This window comes from Panicum virgatum, chromosome 7K, assembly GCF_016808335.1.
Source record: "Panicum virgatum strain AP13 chromosome 7K, P.virgatum_v5, whole genome shotgun sequence".
NCBI lineage: Eukaryota > Viridiplantae > Streptophyta > Magnoliopsida > Poales > Poaceae > Panicum > Panicum virgatum.
The window spans coordinates 21,400,775-21,426,806 of record NC_053142.1 but is presented as its reverse complement, the minus strand read 5'-3'; the positions used below and the strand labels follow the sequence as shown (position 1 = coordinate 21,426,806).

General features: G+C 45.6%; 1 protein-coding gene across 4 annotated transcripts; it reads left to right on the top strand.

Moving 5' to 3' along the window:
* The first annotated feature begins 94 nt into the window (after positions 1 to 94).
* LOC120640515 (ABC transporter G family member 41-like) lies at positions 95 to 24,838 on the top strand. 4 transcript variants are annotated; one of them, XM_039916382.1, is made up of 22 exons: positions 95 to 313; positions 420 to 555; positions 703 to 757; positions 889 to 971; positions 3,379 to 3,538; positions 4,021 to 4,097; positions 4,250 to 4,303; positions 4,401 to 4,491; positions 5,856 to 6,157; positions 6,426 to 6,701; positions 13,074 to 13,387; positions 13,526 to 13,686; positions 14,189 to 14,292; positions 14,377 to 14,523; positions 16,159 to 16,440; positions 16,801 to 17,091; positions 19,395 to 19,478; positions 19,684 to 19,817; positions 20,571 to 20,804; positions 21,183 to 21,354; positions 21,705 to 21,959; positions 24,060 to 24,838. In XM_039916382.1, exons 1-22 carry the CDS (start codon positions 129 to 131, stop codon positions 24,327 to 24,329), a joined length of 3,867 nt encoding a protein of 1,288 aa, XP_039772316.1. In that variant the 5' UTR covers positions 95 to 128; the 3' UTR covers positions 24,330 to 24,838. The 4 variants fall into 4 exon arrangements, with proteins under 4 accessions (XP_039772316.1, XP_039772313.1, XP_039772312.1 ...); XM_039916379.1 differs by lacking the exons at positions 95 to 313; positions 420 to 555; positions 703 to 757; positions 889 to 971 and adding exons at positions 15,593 to 15,724; positions 15,842 to 15,912 and having other exon boundaries at positions 3,412 to 3,538; positions 6,426 to 6,632; positions 14,377 to 14,530; positions 16,108 to 16,440; positions 24,060 to 24,835; XM_039916378.1 differs by lacking the exons at positions 95 to 313; positions 420 to 555; positions 703 to 757; positions 889 to 971 and adding exons at positions 15,593 to 15,724; positions 15,842 to 15,912 and having other exon boundaries at positions 3,413 to 3,538; positions 14,377 to 14,530; positions 16,108 to 16,440; positions 24,060 to 24,835.
* Positions 24,839 to 26,032: the final 1,194 nt, after the last annotated feature.

Sequence of the window (26,032 nt, the reverse complement as noted above, 5' to 3'; positions counted from 1 at the left end):
TACCAGAAAGCCTTCCTGGTGACAAGCAGCAGGTTTCATTTAAGTAGACGGAAGCTGCGTGGCCGCCGTGGCAGCAGCAAGCTAATAAGCACCATCGATCAGTGCGGTGCGTCACTGCAGCTGCAGGCATGGCCGGCGCCGAGGAGGAGCAGGCCGAGATGAGGCCGGCCGCCGATGTCGCCGCCGCTGCGAAGAATCCTTCAGATGGAGGCGCCGCGGGACGGCGGGGAGACCTGGTGGACAGGCTCATCGCCGGGCACGTCCTCGGCGAAAACCTCCAGCTGCTGCAGAGGATCAGAGACAGGATGGACAGGTAACATCTGTAACCCTCTCGTAACTGTCGATCGGCTGCCCAGGCAGCGAGAGACAGCATCGATCGAGCAGATGGTTGATCACACAGGTGGATTCTACATGCACAGGGTGGATGTGCAGGAGCCGACGATAGAGGTGCGGTTCAGAGACCTGAGCGTGGAGGCGGAGTGCCGCGTGGTCCAGGGGAAGCCGCTCCCGACGCTGTGGAACTCCGCTCTCGCCGCTGCCTCCGTGAGCCGACGAGCCACCAAACCTCCCTAGCTTGCTAATTAACAAGATGCATACTGATCTCTATCATCAGTATCAGTATCAGGCCTCCTGATCTCTCTTGCTATGTGTTCATCCACTTGGCAGACACTTGCTGGTACTCTGGGCTTGAACTACAGTGAGAAGGCCAAAATCCAGCTGATCAAAGGTGTCCATGGGGTCGTCAAGCCAGGGAGGAAAGTGCATCATCTTCCACTTAACTTTTCACCATTCATAAAGAATAACAGATACTCTCATGTGCGTTCTTAGTATGTGCGCCAACAAGGACTAAAAGTGTGAAACTATCTGCGTGCACAAACACATGCAGGCTGACACTGCTGCTGGGGCCCCCAGGCTGTGGCAAGACCACACTCCTGCGCGCGCTTGCGGGAAGGATCGATAAAAACCTCAAGGTATGCATGCTTATTTACTGAAATTATGCCAGGGAGCTTATTGCTATACCTACAGTACAGACTTGGAGATGCACACCCCCAGAGCTGGCAGAAAAGCTGGAGGCTTGTGGTTGTGAGCTAGCTTAGCTCAGCTCATTCCAAGATTCAGCTCGGTTCATCTCAGCTAGATCTCTCAAATGAACCAAAACCAAACCAACCTCGATTTCAGCTAGTTTCTGTAACCAGTCAGCTCGTGAACCACTCGTGAGCTATTCGTGAGCGGAGCTGAGCTAGCTCGTTATCAAAAAGGAGCTATAGCGAGGCAGGGGAGTTCTAGTTTAATTCTGGTTTATGGTCGCCCAATTATTTCCGTTCGTACGATCAATTTCGGACAGCCTCCACATTTCCATCTTTAGCATATCTATATGGTTCGCCATGCATCCTCTTTTTGGAAGCCCCCTGTGCGCTGCCGATAGAGCCACATCCCCGGCACCAGAAAAAAATATTTTCTTTCATTGAAAATGTCCATATTTTTCGAGATGTGGGAAATTTGGCTGTCAAATTTTGGTGGAGTAAACAATAAAAAAAATTCACACTATCTTAGCGTAACTTTTATATTAAAAATTTAATGCCAAACAAACATTGCAGAATTAGCTTGAGTTATTGAAAATTTTGTGCAGAAAAAATCCGACGCACAAAAACTTGTACAGAAAATTTAGTGGCTTCAAAAATTTATAGATTTGTGGGAAAAACATTTTCAAACTATTTGAAAGGTGGCAAAAAATATTCGTAAACAACTTTTATACTATAAACTTTAGTACCTAACTTTCTAGAATTATGCTTGAGTTCAAAATTTGTGCAGAAAAAGTCCTGACGCGTAAAAAAATTTGCAGAAAAGTTTGTAGCCATAAAAATTTGTGGCTACAAACATTACAGATTTGTGCTTGAACAAAATTGAAAAACTTTTACAAAAAACTTAAGGAAAATGCTTAAAATTTTAAAAAGAGGGTTCTTCCTGATGAAGGAGCCTAAGGTTGGGCGGTCAACTGGCTAGCCCAGCCCGATGGCACTCCCACTCGAGGTCGCTAGTTCGATTCCCAGCCGGGACGAACTTTCTCGTGGGCAAAAAAATCCCCCTCGCTGTGCTCGCCGCAAGGCTTGGCCCTCTCGGGCATGGGCCAGGGTTCGGGGATTTTCCCGCGGCCGGGTGAAGCCGTGTTGCTTCCTCTTAATGAAAAATGGTGGGGTCCGTTCACCCCCTGGCCGCGTTTTTTTTCTGATGAAGGAAAATGTTGTTCTCGGCATACATAAAAGTTTTGCTAGATAAAGGAAAAAATAAAAAAATAAACCTACGTGGGGCGCGCTTGGGGGTGGGTGGGATGGGGCACGTGGAAGCTGAAAAAGGGAGGGAACCCGTAGAGCTCCTTTTTGTGAAAGGAAAGGGAGCGACCGGTCAAATCAACCATGATGTCAGTTCCGTCCGGACGAGTGCAAAAATAGTATTGGGCCTACGCATACTATTAGACACATGAACGGTTCTATAAGACTATACCATCAGATTTTGAGAGTGAGGAAAAATCATTACAGCCTCGCCTACCACTAAATCATTAATAATTAGATAAAATTCCAATACATTTTGTTATAATATAGCTAGTCTAGGAACAAAAAGTATATTAGTTTTAAGAAAACTGTATATAGCCCATGCAACAAAGTAGTTGTAAATATTTGTAATTACCACCTAAAGTTGTAGCTTTCTGCAACATGTGCCAACCCTTTTTCTTTTCTTTATTTTCATAAGGAAAAAGTCCAGATTAATCCCCTCAAATATTGTTAAAGTCCATATAACACGCTAAACTATGTCTTGATTCACTTTACTCCCTAAATTATATCATTTGGTCCAATTTACCCCTTAATAAGGTTTATCTTTTTTATTTATCTAAGCACTAGTAAAGTCTTGAGTTGAAATTTTGCAGGTAGCACACATCATAACATATTTTAGAAAAAATATGTCAAAAAGTTTTCGTCATTATTTTGATAGGGTATGATATTTAATAATAAATTAACCTTTAGAAAACTATAACAAATAATGATATAAAATTCATAATATATTCTTTTAACACACATTTGATTCCCACTACAACCCTATAAAATTATAAATTAAGATTTCACTTGTATGTGGAGAAATAAAAAAATATAAATTTAATTAAGAAATAATTGAACTAAATGATATAGTTTGAAATGGGTCAAACTGTACCAAGAGGTAGTTATGGATGTTATCGGAACTTTGGCCATACTTGAGGGAGTAGGAGTTTTTTCTTTTAATAATACTTCAACGGTTTGCTAAGTTTACTCTAGCTATTTCAGATAATCTCTGCTCTAAAATAGGGACCCATGATTTCATCGAGTGCATCTATCGTGTATTTTACAGGTGACAGGAGACATCGAGTACAATGGCGTGAACCTGAATGAGTTTGCGCAGGCCAAGACATCAGCCTATGTAAGCCAGCGTGACCTCCACACGCCTGAGATGACTGTTAGGGAGACGCTCGACTTCTCTGCAAGATTCCAGGGTGTTGGTTGGAGAGCAGGTATCTGTGAAACTTTTGATTCCACAAGACGGGCGAAAACTGTAAACATAATTCATTACCAAAAAAAAGAAGAATCATGCAAACAGATAAAGCGGGTAGGAGAATGAAGATCTAGATTGCAATGGCTTATTACACTGAAGTCTTTAGTTCACATCTGAATGAAATGTAAAATCTTCGATTGACAAAAAAAAAAGGTTCTATGTTTCCCATGGTTGCTGAGACGCTGAAGAGGTGATGAAACAGCAAGCAAAAGTTCTGACATTCAAATTTAGTTGGGAGAGTGACTATAGTCAAATTTTAATTATGAAAATCAGGGTTGGGGTTTGGCTTATATAGTTATAGTAGCACCTGCCCATGCTACTTTTGACATACCAGCTTAGTCACAGCCATATTCTATCTAGAACATGCTTGATTTAGGCCATTTCAAAAATTGTGTCGTCAGGTCAACATTTTATCTCTATTTGTATTCTTTGCAAGTTTAGAAATTCTGGAAGAGGTTATCAGAAAGGAGGAGGTGGCTGGGATTATTCCTGATCCTGACATTGATATGTTTATGAAGGTAGAAGCAGAGTTTCAGACCTTGTTTCAAACACAGGAAGTATTTCAACTCCAACAGAGTTGAACTATTTTCTGAAAAAACTCCTTCAATAATTGTCCCATTTAATTAAGCTAGCACAGCTAACAGACCTGGAAACAACACTTCTGTTGTAGGCGGTATACATGGAAAACTTAGACAGGAGCATCCACATAGAGTACATCATGAAGGTAATTTTAATTATAACAATCCCAGTAAATTGCTTTGTTTTTATTACAATCAACACTGACATGTATAATATTTTCTCGATTTTTCCTGCCTGTTAAGATCTTGGGGCTAGACAAATGTGCAGACACAATGGTAGGAGATGCCATGAGAAGAGGTATTTCAGGTGGTGAGAAGAAGAGATTAACCACAGGTGATTTTACCAATTAACCAGGACAAAAACGTTGCATCATTTAGCATAATAAATTGCATCTTGTGTTAATCTAACAATGCGCCATTAGGTGCGCCAAGATAATTAATTAGACCGACACAAAAGTAGACGATTATGACAAGTAAAATATGCATTATGAATTTGGAGAATGACAACTGCCCAACTGGACAAACTATACCATTTGTAACTTTTTTCAAAAAAAAAAAAAACAAAACATAGACGATTTACATTTCATACATTCCACCAACACAAAAGCTTTTTTGCTTTAGTAGTACGATATCATTGCCAAATTTATGACTTAGAAAGGGATATATTTATTATCGCAAGTTCAAATGAAACTGCCCCTACAAATTTACTTTTGCATTTTTATTTTTGTCTTGAAATTATTAGGTTACTTTTGTGAATGTATAATTTTTTAGTCCATATTTAAGCATAGCTTAGTTCGTGAGAGCTTCTTTCTTGTATATTAATTATAATTAAAAATTTACAAAATAGCCCTCGCCCTCTTCCCTTCCTCCCGTTAGTTGCATTCGAGTCGAGACCACACCGCGGCGCCCGGCGGTGCGCACCATCGCTGCGCGCCTGCGCGTGCCCATTGGCGTTGTCGCAGCCTCGCCGGCGCCTGTAGGGCTTGCACGGCGCCGCCATGATCTACCAGGCTGGCCACGACCGCCGACTGTGCACGCCGCGCTCCGCCAGCATGGGGGGTGCGGTGCCCACGCCCTGGCGTCCAAGGTAAGCACAGTCCGGGCCTTCCCTCTCCTCCCGTGTCTCTGCGCGATTCTGCGCTGTCATCGTTCTTTCCGCAGGGGGTCCGCGCGCGTTCCTGCTTCTCTTTCGTCCTCTTAGTGTCTGGTGACCTTGTGTGTCTAGATGTCTCGGTACGTTCGCGTATTAAGTGCTCGACGAAATGCCCAACAAGGGGGATATGCCTCTGTTGGCCCATTTCCACTCTCAGTTCCCTGTATTTCCATGTTTCTTTCCGTGCTACATAGGTTTGATTTTTGGAGGCCCAGACCTGCAACTACTTTGATACATGGTTTGTTTATTCATTCTCAGAAAAAAATCTCATGCAGTATTTCACCTGTAAGCTTGGCTTCGGGCAGCAGAAGTGAAACACTCCAATGTTGTTCTGCCTGAATCCCAACAGTACAGAACAGGAATTAGATGTTCCGTTGGTAATTATTGCTGCAAATCAAACAAAAGATCAGATAAAAAATGGTGCATGAGCTGCTGTCGTTCACTGGATTTTCCATTTCATTATTTGTGCTATGTTTCCTATGCCAGTTCTTTCTTGTAAAGATATATAGGGTATTATGTTTCCCACCCAATTTTTGTCTTATCAGGTGAGATGATGATAGGACCATCAAAGGCACTCTTCATGGACGAGATATCCACTGGGTTGGACAGTTCTACTACCTTCCAGGTTCTTTCCTGTCTCCAGCAACTGGCTCAAGTCTCACAATACACTGTATTGGTTTCACTACTTCAACCAGCACGAGAGACATATCAACTTTTTGATGATATTGTACTAATGGCTGAAGGAAAAATTGTATACCATGGTCCTAGAAGCTGTATTCTTAATTTTTTTGAACTATGTGGATTCAAGTGTCCAAGGAGAAAAGGAGCAGCAGACTTCCTCCAAGAGGTACTTAACAGAACTCTGAACTGGAATGCTTTTTACACGGCCAATACACTGAAAAGAGCATCATTTATCTCCCATAGGAAGTTTCTGAAGGTTGTTGTTTAAACATGACCTGGTTTTAGTTATAGTAATAATTTGCGAATGAGTGCACCATATCCTGTTTGGCAAAATAGTATAGGACTAAATTACACCTTTAAGAGTCCAGTACTTCGAAATACCTTTCTTGTCACTCTTAGCAATTAGTATCGTTTTACTCTCTGGGCTTATGCAGGTCTTGTCCAAAAAGGACCAGGAACAATTTTGGGGCCTTGGAGATGAAACATACAACTTTGTTACTGTGGACCAATTTTGTGAGAGGTTCAAAACATGTTACGTTGGTCAGAATCTTGCCATGGAGCTTTTGGAGCCAAAAGCAAAAGAACACAGCAGTGCCCTATCTTTCAGCATCTATTCATTATCCAAGTGGAAGCTTCTCAAGGTTTGTTTTGCACGAGAGCTTCTTCTCATGAAGAGAAATGCATTCATCTACAAATCAAAATCTCTTCAGGTAAACATATGGAAATATATAGCGTTTCATGTAAGCAATTCATATTTTGAGCTCTGACCAATTGGCTACACCATGAAAACTTGCATTTTCATTTAGGTTGCCATGAGAGGAGGTGTATTCACATGCATTATTTTAAATGTGTCTGTGTTGACATTTTACAGTACTTAATATACAGAAAACTCAAAAGTACCAGTTCTCGCGTATTTATACCGTATATCTTATATGCGAGTCAAGTTAGGCCCAACCAATATTTAATTGTAAAAAAGAGATGACATGACAATATGGCTTACTCTAAATTACTATTTACCCTTTCCTTACATGGTCATTATGAAGATTCATAGGACAGTTGATGCCTTTGGATTTCAATGGAGTTTTTCCAGATGTCCCAGACAATTTCACAACCATCCATTAGTCTTAGAACATACTCATTTGTACCATCAATCAGGGCTAATTATCACTATAACATCACTATTTGAACATTCACTCTCTCTGTTACGGACACAAAGTGGACCTGGACCCAAGCGCTGGCCCAAGCCACGGCTCAGGAGGGGCCCCCGTGGTACTTTTCATTCAAGAATGAACAGTACTGGGCTGTAGTGCCGCACTGCTGCCAGGAGTCCGTCTAGGTTTGCAGTTTGGAAGAGTCAAGAAAATAGGTTTGCTTAAGTCAAGTTGGGTTCTCTCCATAAGTATGAGAGGAGATGTAATCATCCAAAATCATGGAAAAAGTAACTAAGGGGTAAAACTGTAAAACTCTCTCGCCTAATCAGCATCCTAGCCGCCACCACCTCCATACAGTCACCATCCAATGCAGCGACAGCTCTGCCATCGCTCCCTTCATTGGTTCTTCCTCCTAGGTGCAGTCAGCCCTAGGACAGTACCAAGAACAATAACTATAATTGAAGGAGAGAATAATTGTGTCTATTCCTCCAAACCCTAGAAGGGTGGGATATATAGTTCCTATACATGGGCCTCTATACATGGGCTCAATATACACCACCCCCCGTCTGAACTACCAGCGTAGCGGTGTTTAAGACTGGACAACAAGAAAGCCAACACCCCTCTGCAGTCTGAACTACCGTCGCAGCGGTGTTCAAGACTGGACAAGAAGAAAGTACAAAGGGCAAATACCCCCCACAGCCACAACTAGCCACCTGCTACGTCGAGGATGGAGCGAAACTCCGAGAAGGTCGAGGAGGGTAGTCCCTTGGTGAAGATGTCGGCAAACTGGGAGGTGGTCGGGACATGGAGTACCCGAACATCGCCGACGGCGACCCTGTCGCGCACGAAGTGTAGGTCGATCTCCACGTGCTTCGTCCGCTGATGCTAAACGGGGTTGGTGGAGAGATACACGGTGCTGACATTGTCGCAGTAGACGAGCGTGCTCTTGGCCAGCGGGCTGTGGAGCTCCGCCAAGAGCTGTCGGAGCCAGGACGCCTCCGCCACGCCGTTAGCGACAGCCCGGTACTCCGCCTCGGCACTGGAGCGGGAGACAACAGGCTGCCGCTTGGATGACCAGGAGACAAAGTTGCCGCCCAGGAAGACGGCGTAGCCGGAAGTGGAGCGGCGAAGACCACTAGCTCGGAGGTGGGAGAGCGGTGAAGAACCAAGCCGAAGCCAACAGTGCCACGGACGTAGCGGAGGAGACGCTTCAGTGCAACAAGGTGAGACTCCCGGGGATCATGCATGTGAAGACAGACTTGCTGAACGACATAAGTGAGATCCGGCCGGGTGAAGGTTAGGTACTGCAAGGCACCGGCGAGGCTCCGGTAGGCAGTAGGATCAGCCACGGGATCACCCAGATCAGTAGACAGCTTCGCCTGAGTATCGACAGGAGTGGAGCATGGCTTGCAATCAGTCATCCCAGCCCGCTCCAGAATGTCGAGTGCATACTGCCGCTGGTGAAGGAACAGGCCAGACGGGCGAGTCTCAACAGTAACGACCAAGAAGTGGTGGAGGTGACCAAGATCCTTCATAGCAAACTCCCGCTGCAGAGAGAAGATGACGCGCTCAAGCAACTGCTGACTGGAGGCGGTGAGCACAATATCATCAACATAGAGCAGCAGGTAGGCAGTCTCATCCCCACAGCGGTAGATGAACAGAGAAGTGTCAGCCTTGGTCTCGGTGAACCCCAAAGTCAGCAAGAACGTGGCGAACCGAGAGTACCAGGCCCGAAGAGCCTGCTTCAGACCATAGAGGGACTTGTTGAGCCGGCAGACTATATCCGGACGACTTGAGTCCACAAATCCCGCTGGCTGAGAGCAGTAGACAGTCTCTGACAGATTGCCGTGAAGAAACGCATTCTTCACATCCAGCTGGTGCACAGGCCAGGAGCGAGAGAGCAAGCGAGAGGACCGTGCGCACCGTAGCGGGCTTCACCACTGGACTAAAGGTCTCATCGTAGTCCACACCAGGCCGCTGGGTGAAACCCCGGAGAACCCAGCGAGCCTTGTAGCACTCTAGTGTGCCGTCAGCCCGATGCTTATGCGTCCAGATCCACTTGCCTGTGACCGCATTGCCACCAGACGGACGCGGCACGAGGTCCCACGTCTAGTTGGCGAGAAGAGCCGCGTACTCCTCTTCCATCGCGCGACGCCAGTGAGGGTCCGCCAGGGCGTCGCGGAAAGAGGAGGGCACCGGAGAGACCCGCGGCTCCCCCTCGGTGGCGGAGAGTCGCGGCCTGAGACGCCATCCGCCGAGTCACCATGGGATGGATGTGCCGAGGATCCCGATGGACGACTGGCGGGTGGTACACCTCCGGCTCGACTCGAGAGCGAGTCGGCGGAGGCGGCGGCGGCGACGGCTCCGGTGTAGGTGTCGCAAGAGCCTCTGGAGCCGGAGGCGGCGCCGGTGTCAGCGTCGAACGACGCCGGTACACCTGCACCGGCTGAGCGTACCACGGCGGTGCTGGTGTCGGCGCTGAACGACGCTGGTACACCTGCATCGGCTAAGCGTACCGCGCAGGTGCAGGAGGAGGCACCGGGGCCGCGCGTGGCACAGCAGGAGACCCCGTGGCCGCGCACGGCACGACAGGAGGTCCTAGGGCCGCGTGTGGCGCGACGGTGGGCACTGGGGCCACTCTAGGCGCAGCAGGGGTCACCGGAAGCGGTGCCGGTGCACCGGAAAAACCTGCAGGGAAAGGACAGACAGGTAAAGGTGGCTGAACCACCGGGTCAGTCGGAAACAGCGACTCCAACTCGGGGTCAGGAGAAGGTGTGGAGGAGGTGGAGCAGGGGAAGTCCGACTTGTCAAACACGACGTGTCGGGAGATCAGGACGCGACGAGAGGTGAGTTCAAAGCATCGGTATCCCTTGTGGTCAGGGGAGTACCCAAGAAACACACAACGAGTCAAGCGGGGCGCCAGCTTGTGAGGAGCAGTGACGGAGGTGTTAGGGTAACACGCACACCCGAAGACCCGAAGGTGGTCGTATCGAGGAGGGGTACCGAAGAGAGCGTGGTGTGGAGTGGGAGAGGGAGAAGCAGTGGACGGAAGACGGTTAATCAAGTAGGTGGCGGTGTGGAGGCCCTCGGCCCAGAAGCGCGGGGGCAGAGAGGCCTGGATCAGAAGGGTGCGCACGACGTCGTTCGTCGTGCGAATCATCCGCTCAGTCTTGCCGTTCAGGGGAGAGGTATACGGACAAGACATACACAGCTGAACACCCCGAGAGAGGAAGAAAGAACGGGAGGTGGAGTTGTCGAACTCACGCTCGTTGTCACACTGGACGGTCTTAATGGTGAGGCCGAACTAAGTGGATACCCAGGCAAAGAAGTGGAGGAGGGTGGGAAAGGTCTCAGACTTGGCGCGCAAAGGGAAAGTCCAAGAGTAGCGTGAGAAATCATCGACCACCACCAGATAGTATTTGTAGCCAGAGAGGCTGAGAACAGGAGAGGTCCACAAGTCACAGTGAACAAGATCGAAGGCATGCATCGCATGCGAAGAAGAATAGGAAAAATGAAGCCAAACATGACGACCAAGCTGGCACGCATGACAGAGGTGCTCAGCAGGAGCCCTAGTACCAGGAACGTCGGTACTACGACTAAGCTGAGCTAGAACGTCGCGGCCAGGGTGACCAAGACGGCGGAGCCAGGTGGTGGAAGACGGCGTCGTGGCAAAAGCGGCAGACGAAGAAGGCGAGAGTGGTGCAGCGGAAGACGGAAGCCGAAGGGTGTAAAGGGGTCCCGTGCTGTCACACTGGAGGAGCGGACGCCGGGAGGTCGAATCCTTTACAGTGAGGCCAGAAAAGTCAAACTCGATGGAACAAGAGTTGTCAACTGTAAACTGACGAATGGAAAGAATGTTATGAACCATCCGAGGAGAAACAAGAATATTGGGAAGACGAAAAGAACCAGGAGCAGAACCGACGGCGGTGACAGGAAGGCAAGACCCATCACCAACCATGATGGAAGGACAAGAGGGGTGTGGGGGTCGGATAGAAGAAAGGATACCGGCATCAGGGGTGGTGTGGAAAGAGGCACCCGAGTCGGCGATCCACTCGGTGCTGACCGGCGGCGTCCGCCCCATGGCGCTGAAGGACTGCGCCAGTGCGGCCTGGTCCCACCCCCCAGGCCAGGTCGGCTGCTGGCTGGGCTGAGCGGGCAGGGTCTAGAACGGCGCGACCGCGGGCGGCATACCGAACGCAGGCCACGCGGGTGCGGGCGCAGGCACGCGCGCCATGGCCAGCGCGGCCATCGCGAGCGCGGGCGCGTGCATGGTAAGTCTGGCAGCAGGGGCGGCGCCAAGGGCCCCGGGGAAGGCAGATCCGGCGGCCGGGGCGGCAGCGGCGCCCTGGGGTAGCAACGCGCCGGGGGCGGCAGCCTGTGAGGCGCGCGCAGCGGCGAGTGAGGCAGCGGCCCGCGCTGGGCCCCTGGGCGCGACGACCTGCGCGGCGGGCGCGGCGAGGGAGGCGGCGGCCCGCGCGGCTTGAGCGGCGCGGGCGGCTGGCGCGACGGCCTGCGCGGCGGCGAGGGAGGCGGCGGCCACGACGAGTTTGGCCTCGAGGTCCCGCAGCACCTCCTGCGCGCGCTCCTGCGCGGTAGCAGGGGCGGCGCCGGGGGCCGCGAGAGGCGCCAGGGCGGCAGCGAGGGCGTCGTTGGCCGTAGGAGCTCCGGCGGCGAGGGGCGGCGAGCCCGCGGCGAGGGCCGCGGCGGTTCCTGGAGCGTCCGCGGGGGGCATGCCCAGCTCGCGGTAGGGAGGAGGAGGAGCGCCTGCGCTGGGGGCCCACGCGCCCACGGGAAGGGCCCTGGCGCCGACGGCAGCAGGGGCTGCAGTGGCAGCAGCAGGGGCGGCGCCCGCACGGGGGATCCCTGCAGCAGTAGCGGCTGCAGCGGCTGCAGGGGCGGCCGGGGCCGGCGCGTCCCCTGCTTCAGTCGCGCCAAGGGTCTGCACAGGGGGAGGCAGGGCCGGCAGCAGGCTGGGGAGGGCCGGATCAGGCCCCGGCGGCGGCGGATCGGGGCCCCCCGTGCCCCCTACGCCCGCGGGCAGGGGCGCCAGCGCGGCAAGGGCGGCGGCGGCCGGGGCGGCAGCGCCCCCTGCGGCGCTCCCCACGCCTGCCGCGCCCGCGCGCGCGCCGGCGGCGGTAGCGCCCAGGCGGCCCCAGGCGGCGGCGGCTGCAGGGTTAGAGGACGGGGCGGAGGCCCAGGCGAAGCTCGGAGCGGCGGCCCACGCGGCGCGCGGAGCAGAGGAAGGGAGGGGAGGGAAGGAGGAGAGGGGGAGGGGGGAGGGGGAGGCCTGCGGCGCCGGCGGCCGGCCGGCCATGAGCCGGTGGCGGCGGCTGTTGCGGGCGGCTGGGAAGAGAGGGAGAGAGGAGAGAAAACCCTAGGCTAATGATACCATGAAGGAGAGAATAATTGTGTCTATTCCTCCAAACTCTAGAAGGGTGGGATATATAGTTCCTATACATGGGCCTCTGGATGGGCCTCTATACATGGTCTCAATATACACCAACAATAATGCCTCCTTCCAATCCCCTTTGAATCCCCAATTCTCCTTCTAATCTACCCTGAATCCGCTTTCAGTAATCTAAGCCCTTAGCACTCATAAAAGGTTGGTAACCTGAATGTTTAACTCTCAAGTTCAAGTATCCAGACATCTCTTACATAATCAGTTGAACCATTTACAAAGATTTAGGACATGAAGTTCAGGACTTCATTGGTAATATTAATATCTGCATGCAAAAACCTATCCTATGTTCTATATATTGCGGAGGACATGCATAATCCAATCTACAAGAGGCTGGATTCGCTATAGTTAGTTATGATTTCAACATTTTCTGTAGTAACTGATAACAAATTTAATAGTGCATCAACCAAGAGCTGATCATGTTTTTCTATATGTCCCATGTTGAAAAACTAATATATGTTTGTGCATTGCAGGTTGGTCTTGTTGCTTTACTTACTGGGACAGTATTTCTACGGACGCACTTGTCTAAAGATACAACTCATGCTAATAGTTACATGAGCTCATTGTTTTTCGCACTTATTTTTCTAATTGTCAATGGATTACCTGAAATGGCTATGACAATTAATAGGCTTCCAGTCTTTTATAAACAAAGAGACTGCTGCTTCTATCCTGCTTGGGCTTATGCGATACCAGCGTTTTTCACAAAGATACCAGTCTCATTAGTTGAATCCGTAACTTGGACATGCATAACTTACTACCTCATTGGTTACACACCTCAAGCATCCAGGTAACTATTAATTATACTTATATTTTTGTCTTGTCATACTTTTTGGTTAGTTTCCATAAATAAGTACATGCAGACATTTTTCTGGAAACCTGGGCCATTGAGTGATGAATTCTCTCTTTGGATGTATGTTCAATTCAGATTCTTCCGCCACCTACTTGTGCTGTTCCTCATGCATTCGACATCACTGTCATTGTTTCGATGTGTAGTCTCGTATTGCCAAACAGCACCAGTTTCTTCTGTTGGTAGTACATTGTCATTCATATTCTTTCTTCTGTGTGGAGGTTTCGTCATTCCTCCAAGTAAGCTCCCTTGCTTTCATAAAAAATCACATAATTATGCCATGTGTAGTAAATGTTCCCTTATAGAAAATTTTAATTTTGGATTTCTTTGAAATTTTTTTGGTTGCGAGGTGACAAAGGAACAAATAGTTGAATTCATCAGGAACCAATCCATATTATGTATCTATTTCAGGAAATAAAACATGTGGTATCAACTCTGAACCAAAGGAGAGAATCTTGTGGTTCAATCACGTTCTGGTAGCAAGTGTTCTCTCTAGTGCATAGGTGCTGAAATTGTTATGGAATAAGATACAGTAATAAAAATGAGGATCTGTGCAAGATAGGCTAGCATAATTAGCATTCAGTTCTATGTTTTGGAATTCCTTGGGATTTTTGCTTTGCATTCTATCAAATACTTGCAGGTATCCCCCATTTGTTGCCAAAAAGTTATCAGTCCAATGCCATAAATTTAACAACTACTAACCATTATAACATAACTAGCTTTGGTGTCTCATTGTTGCAGCATCAATACCGAATTGGCTAAAATGGGTCTTCTGGATCTCGCCAATGTCATATGGTGAGATATGTTTAACTGGAAATGAGTTTTTAGCACCACGATGGGAAAAGGTATATTTTAAAAAGAATACTCAATGAAATGGTGACTACAGATTACAGAAACTTACATGTGCTATCTTTTTCTCCTCTTGATAGATTACGGTATCAAGTGTTACACTTGGAAGGAGCATTCTAATGGACCGAGGGCTGGACTTTCCCAGCATTTTCTATTGGATCTCTGTTGGAGCACTGATTGTCTTCATTTTATTGTTGAACATAGGGTTTGCCATTGGATTAACTACCATAAGACGTAAGACTTTTGCATATCCAAGCACTGTGAGATATCTCATTGAATAAAAAGTTGTACTAGAGTTCATAACTAACTTTTCTAGCTTTGGTAGTTAGGACCTTAATCGATTTTACTTGGTACTTTTTCCAATAGATGTGGCTAGAAGTGCACCCCTGCCAACTGTTTTGACGGTAAACATAATTTATCCTATTACTATTGCTAAGCTTCTGTAAGTGTATGAATTAAATCCAACATTTTAGTAGAGTTATACCTCTCCGTTCAAAAAATACAAAGCACATTATTTTTTACTGTGTCTTCAAAGCTAGGCTTTGATCGTTGTTGTCACAAAATATGTCATACATTAGCTACTAAACCAATATAATGTGAAAGCTTTTGGAAATCTGAATCAAGTTATAATTTGGACACCTAAACTTACTCTGAATCATTTTCTGTCATATATATTCAAATTTGTCTTTCTCAAAAAAAGATACCTTGGATTTTTTAATGCAGGGAGTAAAAAATGGTGCAGCATGTGTCATCCCATCAAGTAATCAACCTATTTGCCAAATTAAAAGTGTCAAACAATGATCGAATTTTTTCAACAGCCGAGTGTGGTATTTGCTCAACTAAACACTAAGCCAATCCTAATGGGGGTTTCATTTTCATTAATATGTCAGCATTTCTGATGAGGTGGCAAAGAAATAATGAAGCGAGAGGAAAGAGGTTTCATCTGGATGAAACTAACTTGGCACCGTTTCCAATCCCTATGAAACAACAAAAATTAAACAATGCATTGGAAGGACTATTTCAATCCTCGCTTAAATGCTCATGTGGCAGTATTGGAAACACCAATATGAATTTCCCATGAGATTGGCCATTCTTTACTCTGCATTTACAGCACTACATGGATGCATACTTGAATGAAAAGCATATATTGAGTGAATGTGGAAATGACAAAGAGGGGAGGAAAAAAAATTGGTCCTTAATTTTGGCATGTTTCTGTGCAGTAGAGTCTTGTGATCTGTTATCCTTTTGTTTGTCCAATTGCAGTCTTACCTCTTTTTGTACAACTCATGGCTTCAGGGACATCTCAAGCCCTTGTCTCTCGTGATAAGCTTACAAAACTACAAGGAGCGGACCTAGCTAATTTTGAAGACATGATGAACAAAAGCTCTATGTCACCAAGAGCTACTCTGTATATACCTAATACTATTGGTTAGTCAAATTCTATGTTTCATCTTATATTGCTGATCAATTAAGTTTTAAATTTTAGGTTAAAATACCCATTTAAATAAAGTAGGAGTAACCTATAAGTGAACTCTTTTGTTACAGGGAAGGTCATACCTTTCAAACCTCTTGCGATATCATTTCGAGATGTCAATTACTACGTCGACACCCCTATGGTACTAATCTTGTAACTAACATAATGGATGCAAGAAATAGTGTGAGACAACAGAGGAAAAAAGATTGACACGTGATGTGCTGATTCTAGAGAATAACATGCAACCTACTCAGATATAAGATATAAAAGCCTAGCCTAGCATGCGCGGGGGACATAAGATGGGTGACGTATATGAACAAGAATTGTCTTCTTGCAGGCCATGAGGGAGAAGGGTTATGCAGAGGGTAAACTACAGTTGCTCCACAACATCACTGGATCCTTTCAACCAGGGGTTCTCTCAGTGCTCATGGGAGTCACTGGAGCTGGCAAGACAACCTTACTCGATGTTCTTGCTGGAAGAAAAACAGGAGGAGTTATTGAAGGTGACATTAGAATAGGTGGCTATCCGAAAGTGCAGGAGACCTTTGCTAGGATATCAGGCTATTGTGAGCAGATTGATGTTCATTCTCCCCAGGTCACAGTATGGGAGTCTGTTGTGTATTCAGCTTGGTTACGTTTGCCAACAGAAATTGACCCAGAGATGAGACATGTGAGTTTTACATTTGAAGAATATCAAGTTGTGCCACCTTTCAATTAATCATTTTTGTGCTTGATTCCTGAATTTATGGATTTATGATCTCCTGAACCTTCTGTTTATGTTCTACATCCATGTCAATGGCCTCTTGCAAGTTTGAAGCATAATCTTCTTGCATAGTTGGATTTTATGTCCACAAATTATCTGACCAAGCCAGTGCTTTTGTTTCCTCTCCTTCTAATAGAACTTTTGGTAAATCTTTTGCCGTCCTTTCAAAAAAAAATCATGCCAAAATTGAACTACTCAGAGCATTAATTGCAATGTGATGGCTGTAATTGCAGTTCATATGCAATTATCTGATTTTTTTTTTCTTAGGATTTTGTTAAGGAAGTTCTGGAAACGATAGAACTGGATGAAGTTCGAGACACTTTGGTCGGACTACCTGGAGCAAATGGGCTATCTACCGAGCAACGCAAACGGCTCACAATTGCAGTTGAGCTTGTCTCCAACCCTAGTATCATTTTCCTGGATGAGCCAACATCAGGATTGGATGCGAGGGCTGCTGCTATAGTCATGCGCGCAGTGAAGAATGTTGCAGATACCGGAAGAACTGTTGCATGCACGGTTCACCAACCAAGTATTGAAATATTTGAGGCATTTGATCAAGTAATTGCTATTCATAAAGCTTTTTGCAAGTTTGCTTTCATACTCGAGGAAAATAAGATAAAAAATAACCTCATGGGTCATATGGGCCTATAGTATTATGGGCTTTAATAGAAAGATACGATGCAAATAAAATATTGGAAGCAAATATGAAATATTCCATGTTCTGGCATTAGCACACTTTTTATGAAGTAACTATAACTATAGGTGACTTTGTGGCGTAGAAATATATGATTTTATTTTCTACATGGTTGTATCCACAAACTTTCCAATAGATCCCCAGAAAATGTGAAGATGTGGGTAGATTCTCAAGAAAAACTTCATGTAAAACAAACAGAATATTACTGTAGGATTTGCTCGACTAATTTCTAAAAAAAGAACTCAGAACATGGGTGTTAGATGTATAGGGTTTAGGGTTTAGGGTATTTTCTCACTAGTGTAGGGTGCTATTTGCACTTTGTACAGAACCATATTTGGCCCTTGAGGGCATGGTAATACAGTTGAGTTTCCATTCATAACATGGTATCATAGCCTGGGATTTTTAATCCCCATCCCATTGCTGCCGGCGAGTTGCCAGCGAGCCGCCGGCGAGCCACACTGCCGGCTAGCGAGGGCAGATCCTCTCCTTCTCTCCCTCCCTGCCCTTCCGCCGCGCCACTCGCGGCCTCCTGTGCTGCCTGCGGCTGGCTGCGATGCGTCGCCCTGCCGCGGCGGCCTCCCCTCACCTGTGGCCACATTGCGTGCCGCGCCCTCCCATAGCCACCTCACTCCACGCTCTCCCGCGTTGCCCCGCGATGTCCGTGAGCCCCGTAACCCCGCACCTTGCTGATGCGCTCATGGCTGGCTCGTGTACCTTTCTTTCTTGATCTGTCTTCATCAAAAAAAAGAGAAAGAGAGAGAAAAAAGAGCAAAAATAAAAGAAAAATAAAAGATAGAGCCATCAGGCTGCAGCCTTCTGGTCCTGCTAGCGTCATGGCTTCTCTTGGTCGGCCAGGTGCTATACTAGTGCCTTGTTGCCTTATTGTTTTCAATGGTGCTAATTGGAGCGAGTTTGCTTTTCAGATAGAGGTCCACATGGGCGGACAGCGGCTATGGCTCTACCTCACACGTGAGTGACCTTGTCCGCCCATTCCTATTCTTCCCACTCCTACCTACGTGCTAGATGCAGCCGAGGCGATCAAACAGCCTCTTCTTGAGGCATTTGAGGCTCAGATGGAGACATACCAATCAGATCTTGACATCTAGGCGACTTGGTTGCGTGAGGACGCCTGTGCCAAGGCTATCCTCCTTACGAGCATGGAGGTTGACATATCTGTCCCTTTGTGGCCTCTCTACATCTCACTTGATGTGGCCTCCAGCTTTCTTGCTTCCGCACCTGCTGCTTCCACTATCACACTACTTTTGCTTAGTGGCATCATCATCTTGGACATCTCTCCAGTTCAAGGCTATCCACCCTTGTTGGCAGTGATGTTTTTGGTCCTGTTTCCGGTGATGCTGCTCTTCATTGTATGGGCTGTAAGCTACAACTCTTCTACCCTTCTAGTGGCTCTGTCTTACAGTGTCCCTTTGATCTCATCCACTCTGATGTATGGGGGCGTGTTCCTTTTGTTTCAAAAGAGAGTCACTCCTACTATGTCTTCATGGAACCATCTCTCGTCGACGCTCCAGCCCTCTCCACCTTCAAGCATATTCTAATACGACCTGGGCTAGCAATCATTCTGATCGTCGTTCGCCCTTTGCTTTCTTTGGCTCTTCCTTGATTGCGTGGAAAACCAAGAAGCAGACAATTGTTTCTAGTTCGAGTGCTGAGGCCGAGTTGAGGGCTATGGCGACTATGACGGCCGAGGTCACCTGGCTTCAGTGGCTACTTGGGGATTTTGGTGTGACAGTTTCTGCACCAACTCCTCTTTCTTCTGATAGCACGGTGCGATCAGCATTCCTCGTGACCTTAAGCATGAACTTACCAAGCATATTGGTGTTGATGCTTCCTTCATGCGATCGCAAGTGCACGAGGCGGTTGTCGCCCTTCGCTGTGTGCCTTCGGAATTTCAGTTGGCGGATTTCTTCACGAAGGCTCATACAAGGGCGCAACATAGTTATTTCCTCTCCAAAATCAGTGTTGTAGACCCACCATGAGTTATTTTTTTTCGGGAGGGGGGGGGGGATATCAAATCCTAGTTGGCTAGGAACTTTGCTGAAATAGCACCCAGTAGCGAGAGCGGGAGGAAGGGTCGGCCAACATATAAACATGACATAGATGAGAATACAGAAAAGAAATCTAATTAATTTTGCATACATTCATGCAGTTGATGCTAATGAAACAAGGTGGAAAGTTGATTTATTCTGGGCCACTTGGACAAAACTCATGTGAGGTCATCCAGTATTTTCAGGTACTTTTGAATATTATACATATAGGATGTATTCATATTCAAGTTCTTATATTTGTTTGTTGAAATTTCCTACTGGTATGTTGACAATTCCTTCATATCTATATGGAGGATCAAATGTTAAGGAATGACATACTTTTTGTGTAACCATAACTAACTAGGAAATTATTCAATTCTATACACCAATTATTTTCGTTAACTTTTTTAGGCTATTCTTGGAGTACCTCTTATCAAGGATGACTATAACCCATCTACATGGATGTTAGAAGTTACATCACGATCCATGGAGACATACCTAGGAGTCGATTTTGCACAGATATACAGTGAATCATCATTATACAAGTAAGCTTCAGAGGAAAATTCTTCTAATTTCATTCTTGTGTTTAACTGCATGTAGTAACGAAACTTCCTGTAAACATTCTAAAATCTCTTGTGCACCAAATATAGCAAGTTTTCTTTTCTTTTCTTTATTTTTTGAAACGAAATAGAGTTTTCTCACATGGTCGTTGCAAAGTAAAGCTGCTCTGAGAAATCTATATATTGCTGCACCTTCCTGGAGTATTGGGGTGTCATATGAATTGGGTCTAGCCACTTTCATTTTCAAAGCTCTCATTAACTGGCTATCCTGTGACTTGTGTGAAGAACTAGGCAGTAGTTAGAGGAAATTGTGGGAAACAGAGAGATAAAATATCTGTTATTTCTTGCTTGCCTTTGTAAGAGATTTACAGAGATGAGCGATAACATGATAAATCAACCAAATCCATGGCAGCTTAGGAATTCCTAAAAGATAGGAAATACCATAACCCAATATATATATGACTTCCAACACAACATGTATGAGAAAATTGATCCGGCTCACAAAACCAAAATTTTGGACATCTCCTATGCACCTGCTGCTCATGCGCATATGCTCCTTTCTCCAGCCCACATCACTGATGAAAGAAAAAGAAAAAGAAAACTGTATAACATGTAACGCGTTTTTACTTGATAATAATTCTTGGACGCATCATACATTATAATCTATAAGACTTTACAGCTTGTCTATACTCTATACTGATAGGTAATAATTGGTTTGTTCACCTAATGCTTCTGTAGGGACAATGATGTAATGGTGAAACGGCTGAGTATACCATCACCAGAAACAAGTGATCTCCATTTTCTGACGCAGTTCCCACAGAAATTCTTGGAGCAGTTCAAGGCCTGCCTCTGGAAACAATGTTTGTCACACTGGAGATCCCCGTCCTACAACTTGGTGCGGATTTTAATTGTAGCTCTTTCCTCCCTCATCTTTGGGGTTCTGTACTGGCAGCAAGGCAACATAGATCACATGTATGTCAGGTTACTATTTTACTACTTTAAGTATCACTTCTTTTAATCTTTCTGGCTCAACACGTGTGCCCAGGACTCCTGCTGGCCTGTTCAGCCATGCATATCCTGATTTGTTAGAGATAGGCAAGATCTCCCTGGTAGTTTTGTTACCATAAGCCTCTGCACATCTTATTAACGGCAATATACATTGCTGACAGTAGAGATACTGCATATTATTAATTGAAGTATCAATTCCTTTAATCCTCTCTTAAAGTTTTAATGTGGGAGTGATATAGCATATGTAACAAAACAGAATATCCATGATTATTGCTAAGTGCTAACCTAGAATTGCTCTTCTTCTTCTTTTTTCATTTTCTTTTGTTTGATTTCTTTTGGTAGAAACAACCGGGAAGGATTGTTCACCATATTGGGGTCAATGTATTGCACTTTTTTGTACACTGGCATAAAAAACTCTCAATCAGTCATGCCCTTTGTCTCCGTCGAACGCTCAGTCATGTACAGAGAAAGGTTTGCAGGAATGTACTCGCCTTGGGCCTACTCCATTGCGCAGGTCAGCCATCATAATACTATGGAGTTAGGAATGTAGGAGCATTTAAAAATATGGGATGAGTGAAACAAACCATCATTCAATACTTTTGCATTTTCAGAATATGTTTATTCATGGAAAATAGTTTTATCCACCAGAGACAGCATTAGACGGAGTTCATTCAAAGCATATTTAATTTAAGTAGCAAAATACCTTCTGTCACTGGAAAATGTGCATCAACCGTTCAATAATTTCTGATGCTCCAGTTACATCCAATAATTTTATAGTTGAAGCATTCCTCTGAACTCCATTTGTGTGGTTAAGCTTATATCATAACATTGTTTTTCATAAACTTGTTTTATGTGTTATGCTAGCTGGCCATGGAGATACCATATGTGGCCATACAGGTACTACTATTATTGTTTATAGCATATCCAATGATCGGTTATGCATGGACAACAATCAAGCTTTTGTGGTTCTTCTATACAATGTTCTGCACACTGCTGTACTTTGTCTACCTTGGAATGGTGGTTGTATCACTGACCCCCAACAATCAAGTGGCTACTATATTGTCTTCAATGTGCTTCATTACTCAAAACCTCATGGCTGGCTTCATAGTGCCTGGTCCCGTAAGTTAATATACCATTATTCCAGCATTCCTATAACTTGGCTTTTATTACATAATTCTGCTCTAGTACAAAAGATGAAAGCAACCTTTGAAGATTGATATCCAGGTGTCCATGTACAGGCGCTCATGGTATATTGTATAAAATTTCTCCACATAACTTCAAATAAAAATAATCTGCTACCTAGAGGTAAATATTAAATGTACCATCTATAGCAAAAAATAACTATGTCCCAGTAATTACTGGGACATATATGTCCAGGGGATGGTGTGGGCATACCCGTGCTTGCCCACGCCCAAATCCAAATCATCATTATCTATATCTCACCCTCCCAAGATATTTGGGGTGTGGGTGTGTGTTTTGGGTCTATGTAAGACTCTCTCTCTCTCTCTTCTATTAATACAATGATACGCAGTTCTCCTGCGTATTCGAGAAAAAAAAATATCTCACCCTCTCCAATCTCACCCATATCCATTTATCAAGCCATTGGACCCATTGCATGATGATTAAGCTAATAGAGAAAGGTGCTTGGAGTTCAACTACATTTTTAAAGCGAACCATGCTACTGATTGTATTAAAAAGAAGAATAGGTCTAGAATGGACAAAACAACAAACAACACCAGCTGATTGGATTCAGACGTCAACACGCTTCATATAACATCATCGCACAACTTAGCTCAACTCAACAACATTAGTTGGTTCGATTGGGACATCAACATGCGCCACACAATGCCTCACATCACTCAACTTATCATCCGGTCGATTGGATTGGAACATCAATACGTGCAAACCAACACCGTCACTCTGCCGCAGCTCTACTCCACAAATGGCCTCAGCACCTCCACAACGCTGACAGCTTCCACTCCACCAGAATATCACCCTAGCGGCACCGCGCCACCACCACATCTTTGCTCTTTTTTTTCCCATGTAGGATGCCTAACCACTGTGCGAGTCTTGCCTGACGTCGCATATGGGAAGGTCACGATGTTAATGGCATCGCTGCTGCTAGCCCGAAGAGGATTGGGTTTTCACTCCTAACATCGAGTAGAGTGAGGTGGACGGGTGCAAAGAGGATGCCTCCAGGGAGGGAGTGGCATCTGTTGACATCGTCGTCCAGGTTTTTGCCTTGACCTCAACCGACTGAACCAGGAGAGAGAGGCCATAGTGCGGCCCAACCATAACAGAAAACTCTAAACCAATGGCTTTGAAAGGGCAACGCCGCGCACTGCTCGCTCCTTCAACATCCACCATGGCCATGGCACCCTCAATGGTGCTAGTGACCAACACAGGCATTCCATGAGCGTCCACACCAAGGCAACACCAGGCCACAAGCTGCCTTCATACCACCTATGGCCCCACACAAACATCCAGGCAGTAGGTACAAGATGCTAGTTGCTAGAGGCCCCATCCACCACTAGATCCGGGAGCAACTAGCTGGTAGCATGCGGATCCGACCATTCGCCATCCGGATCCGAACGGCCACCAAGCAGATGGCATGGGTGGAGAAGGTTTGTATGTGTTTGACGACTGATTTCTTTAACTATGGGAGGAGTAGCCCCCTACGTCACCTAGACGCTAGGCACTGGGTTTCTTACACCTCGACCGACCCGCCCTCCACTCTAGCGAGGACGCGGACGACGGGAATCGAACCCGGGTCAGCTGATTCAGAACTAAACATCCTGACCGACCAGGCTCTCCTCCCGCTCCTTAATTTCTTTAACGACTAGATGACGATTTAGTTAATTAATGATTGAGCTATGGGTAATCCCCTCCCTATTTGAAGTGGACGTGGATTTGGGGAGTTTTTTCTTTTTTTTTTGGATGGATTTGGGGAGTTGACATGGATACCTAGCAACAGGCCTACATGGTTGGGTAGACAACGTAATGTGTTAGGAACTATGCTCTCTTTCTTTGATTTTTTGTCATAGGTTTGGTGCTCAAATTGATGTAGTACGTGTACCTTTGAGTGTAGTAGATATTTCCACAATTACCGTCATATCAGTAACTTTGTATGTTAATTTGTTGTCTGAAATATGTAATTGTTGTTCAAGAAAAACTATGCAAGTATTAAGTAGTCTTGTTTTTGCCTCTTCAATTCTGCAGAAAATACCGAAGTGGTGGATATGGCTTTATCGCATCATCCCAACATCATGGACGCTGAACGTCTTCTTCACCACACAATTCTTGTACGATGATGACAAGAACATCATGGTGTCTGGAGAGATCATACCTATGATGTCATTTGCGAAAAATTACTTTGGTTATAGCCGTGATCTTTTGCCACTAGCAGCGGTTATGCTTGCCATATTCCCTGTCTTCTTCGGCATTATATTTGCCTACAGCATATCGAAGCTAAATTTCCAGAGGAGATAGATATGAAACAGCAGTATTCACGGAGGCAGGTTCAGCCTACGGCACTGGGTACGCCCTTTTAAAGAAGCAGTTATTATGATTCTAATGAGATGGTATATCATAAGGTGTAATGTTGAATTCCCTCATTGAAAACTGCTTATTTGATGATTCAAGTTAGCATTACAGAAGCACACTGAAGCCCTTACGCAAGCACACTGAGAACCTTACAGTTGCTTCTAAGCTCACTCTCGTTCAGTGTTACTTCACATTACATGACAGTAGGGTAGCTATAAGCCCATAATGGTCCTGTTGCTTACCTGAGAAGTGATTCTCTAAGAATTCAGCTACCGTGAGAATCTACTGCCCATAGGATCGTCCGGGAGAAGTGGAGAGTTTATCAACTTGATTTTCTGCTGATTGATTGTCGGCACTGAGTGTGTAATGATATGTATGCCCGTAAGGTTGATAATAAGCATAGAATGCAAGTTACAAGATTCACTAAATTTGAATGAAGATATAATTTATCATTACTAGTGTATGACAATCTCTTTCTCTCTCCAAAATAACAAAAGCAACTACTTGCGCGATTATGGTATGAAAGCCGCAGCAATGGAATCACACAAAACACTCGTATCACTATCATCTGTTGATGCCTCGCGTCATTCGGATGTCCAATGGGAGCATTTCCCGTCGGACGGTGGGCCTAGCAACAACACCAGTTTGCAACATGAATCGACAACGTCCGCAACATCATATTTGGATTTTTGCATCATCAAAATTATTCTGAACTAGTTCATAGCGTTAAGATAATCTGAAAGAAAAATCTCACCGAAACATCGGAATATGTTTCATGCAAAATCGATAAAATAATCCAAACTTATTTAAGAGACCATAATAAGAGACAAAATGTCTCGCGGCAACAATCATAAAGACAAAATCTCTCACAGCAACATTCATAAATGGAAGATGCAACATCTGCAAACAACAAAGGCAACATCACTAGGGAGGAAAAAAAACTCTGAACTAAATTTATTCTTCAACTGGGGGTCTAGGAGTAGTATTACTTACCAACCCAATTTATTCTGTCTTTAGCAACACCTCAAAACAATCTTTTGTAACCTGAGAAATCATCAATTGCAAGTTTGCAACATTTGAAATGACTCAATTCAAACATCCCAATATTTTGTATTGCAACATGAAGAAACAACATATGCAACGTCATAATTCAATTGATGAAAAACAAATAATCTATCATTCGCAAAAATGCACATGTTGCAAACATAAGCACCGGAAACCCCTCATCCTCCTTGCTGGACATCGAAGACTGCAGCGACGCAAGCACACGGTGCTCGCTGCCATTCCTCCCTGCCCTACTATGCCATTGCCACACGAACTACACCGCTGCGTCTCTAGCAACTAGGGATGCAAGGTAGATAAATTTTGGGTCATTGGGTAGATTTAAAAAATTTATTTGATCAAATGAACTAGAATGACATTCTAAATAAATAATTTGGAAGGAGAAATGAATATCATTCTACATAAATAATTTGTAAGAACAAATGAACTAGAGTGGCATACTGTCGTAATTAATTAGCTGGCCCAAAAACACCATTAGGCATCCACTTGTATCCTTACTTGCAACAGTAGAGGAGGCCATGGGCGTCTACCTCGACTGCCAGCAGCACCTCACCATCAGTTGAGATGTGCAGGGAGCACACGGAAGT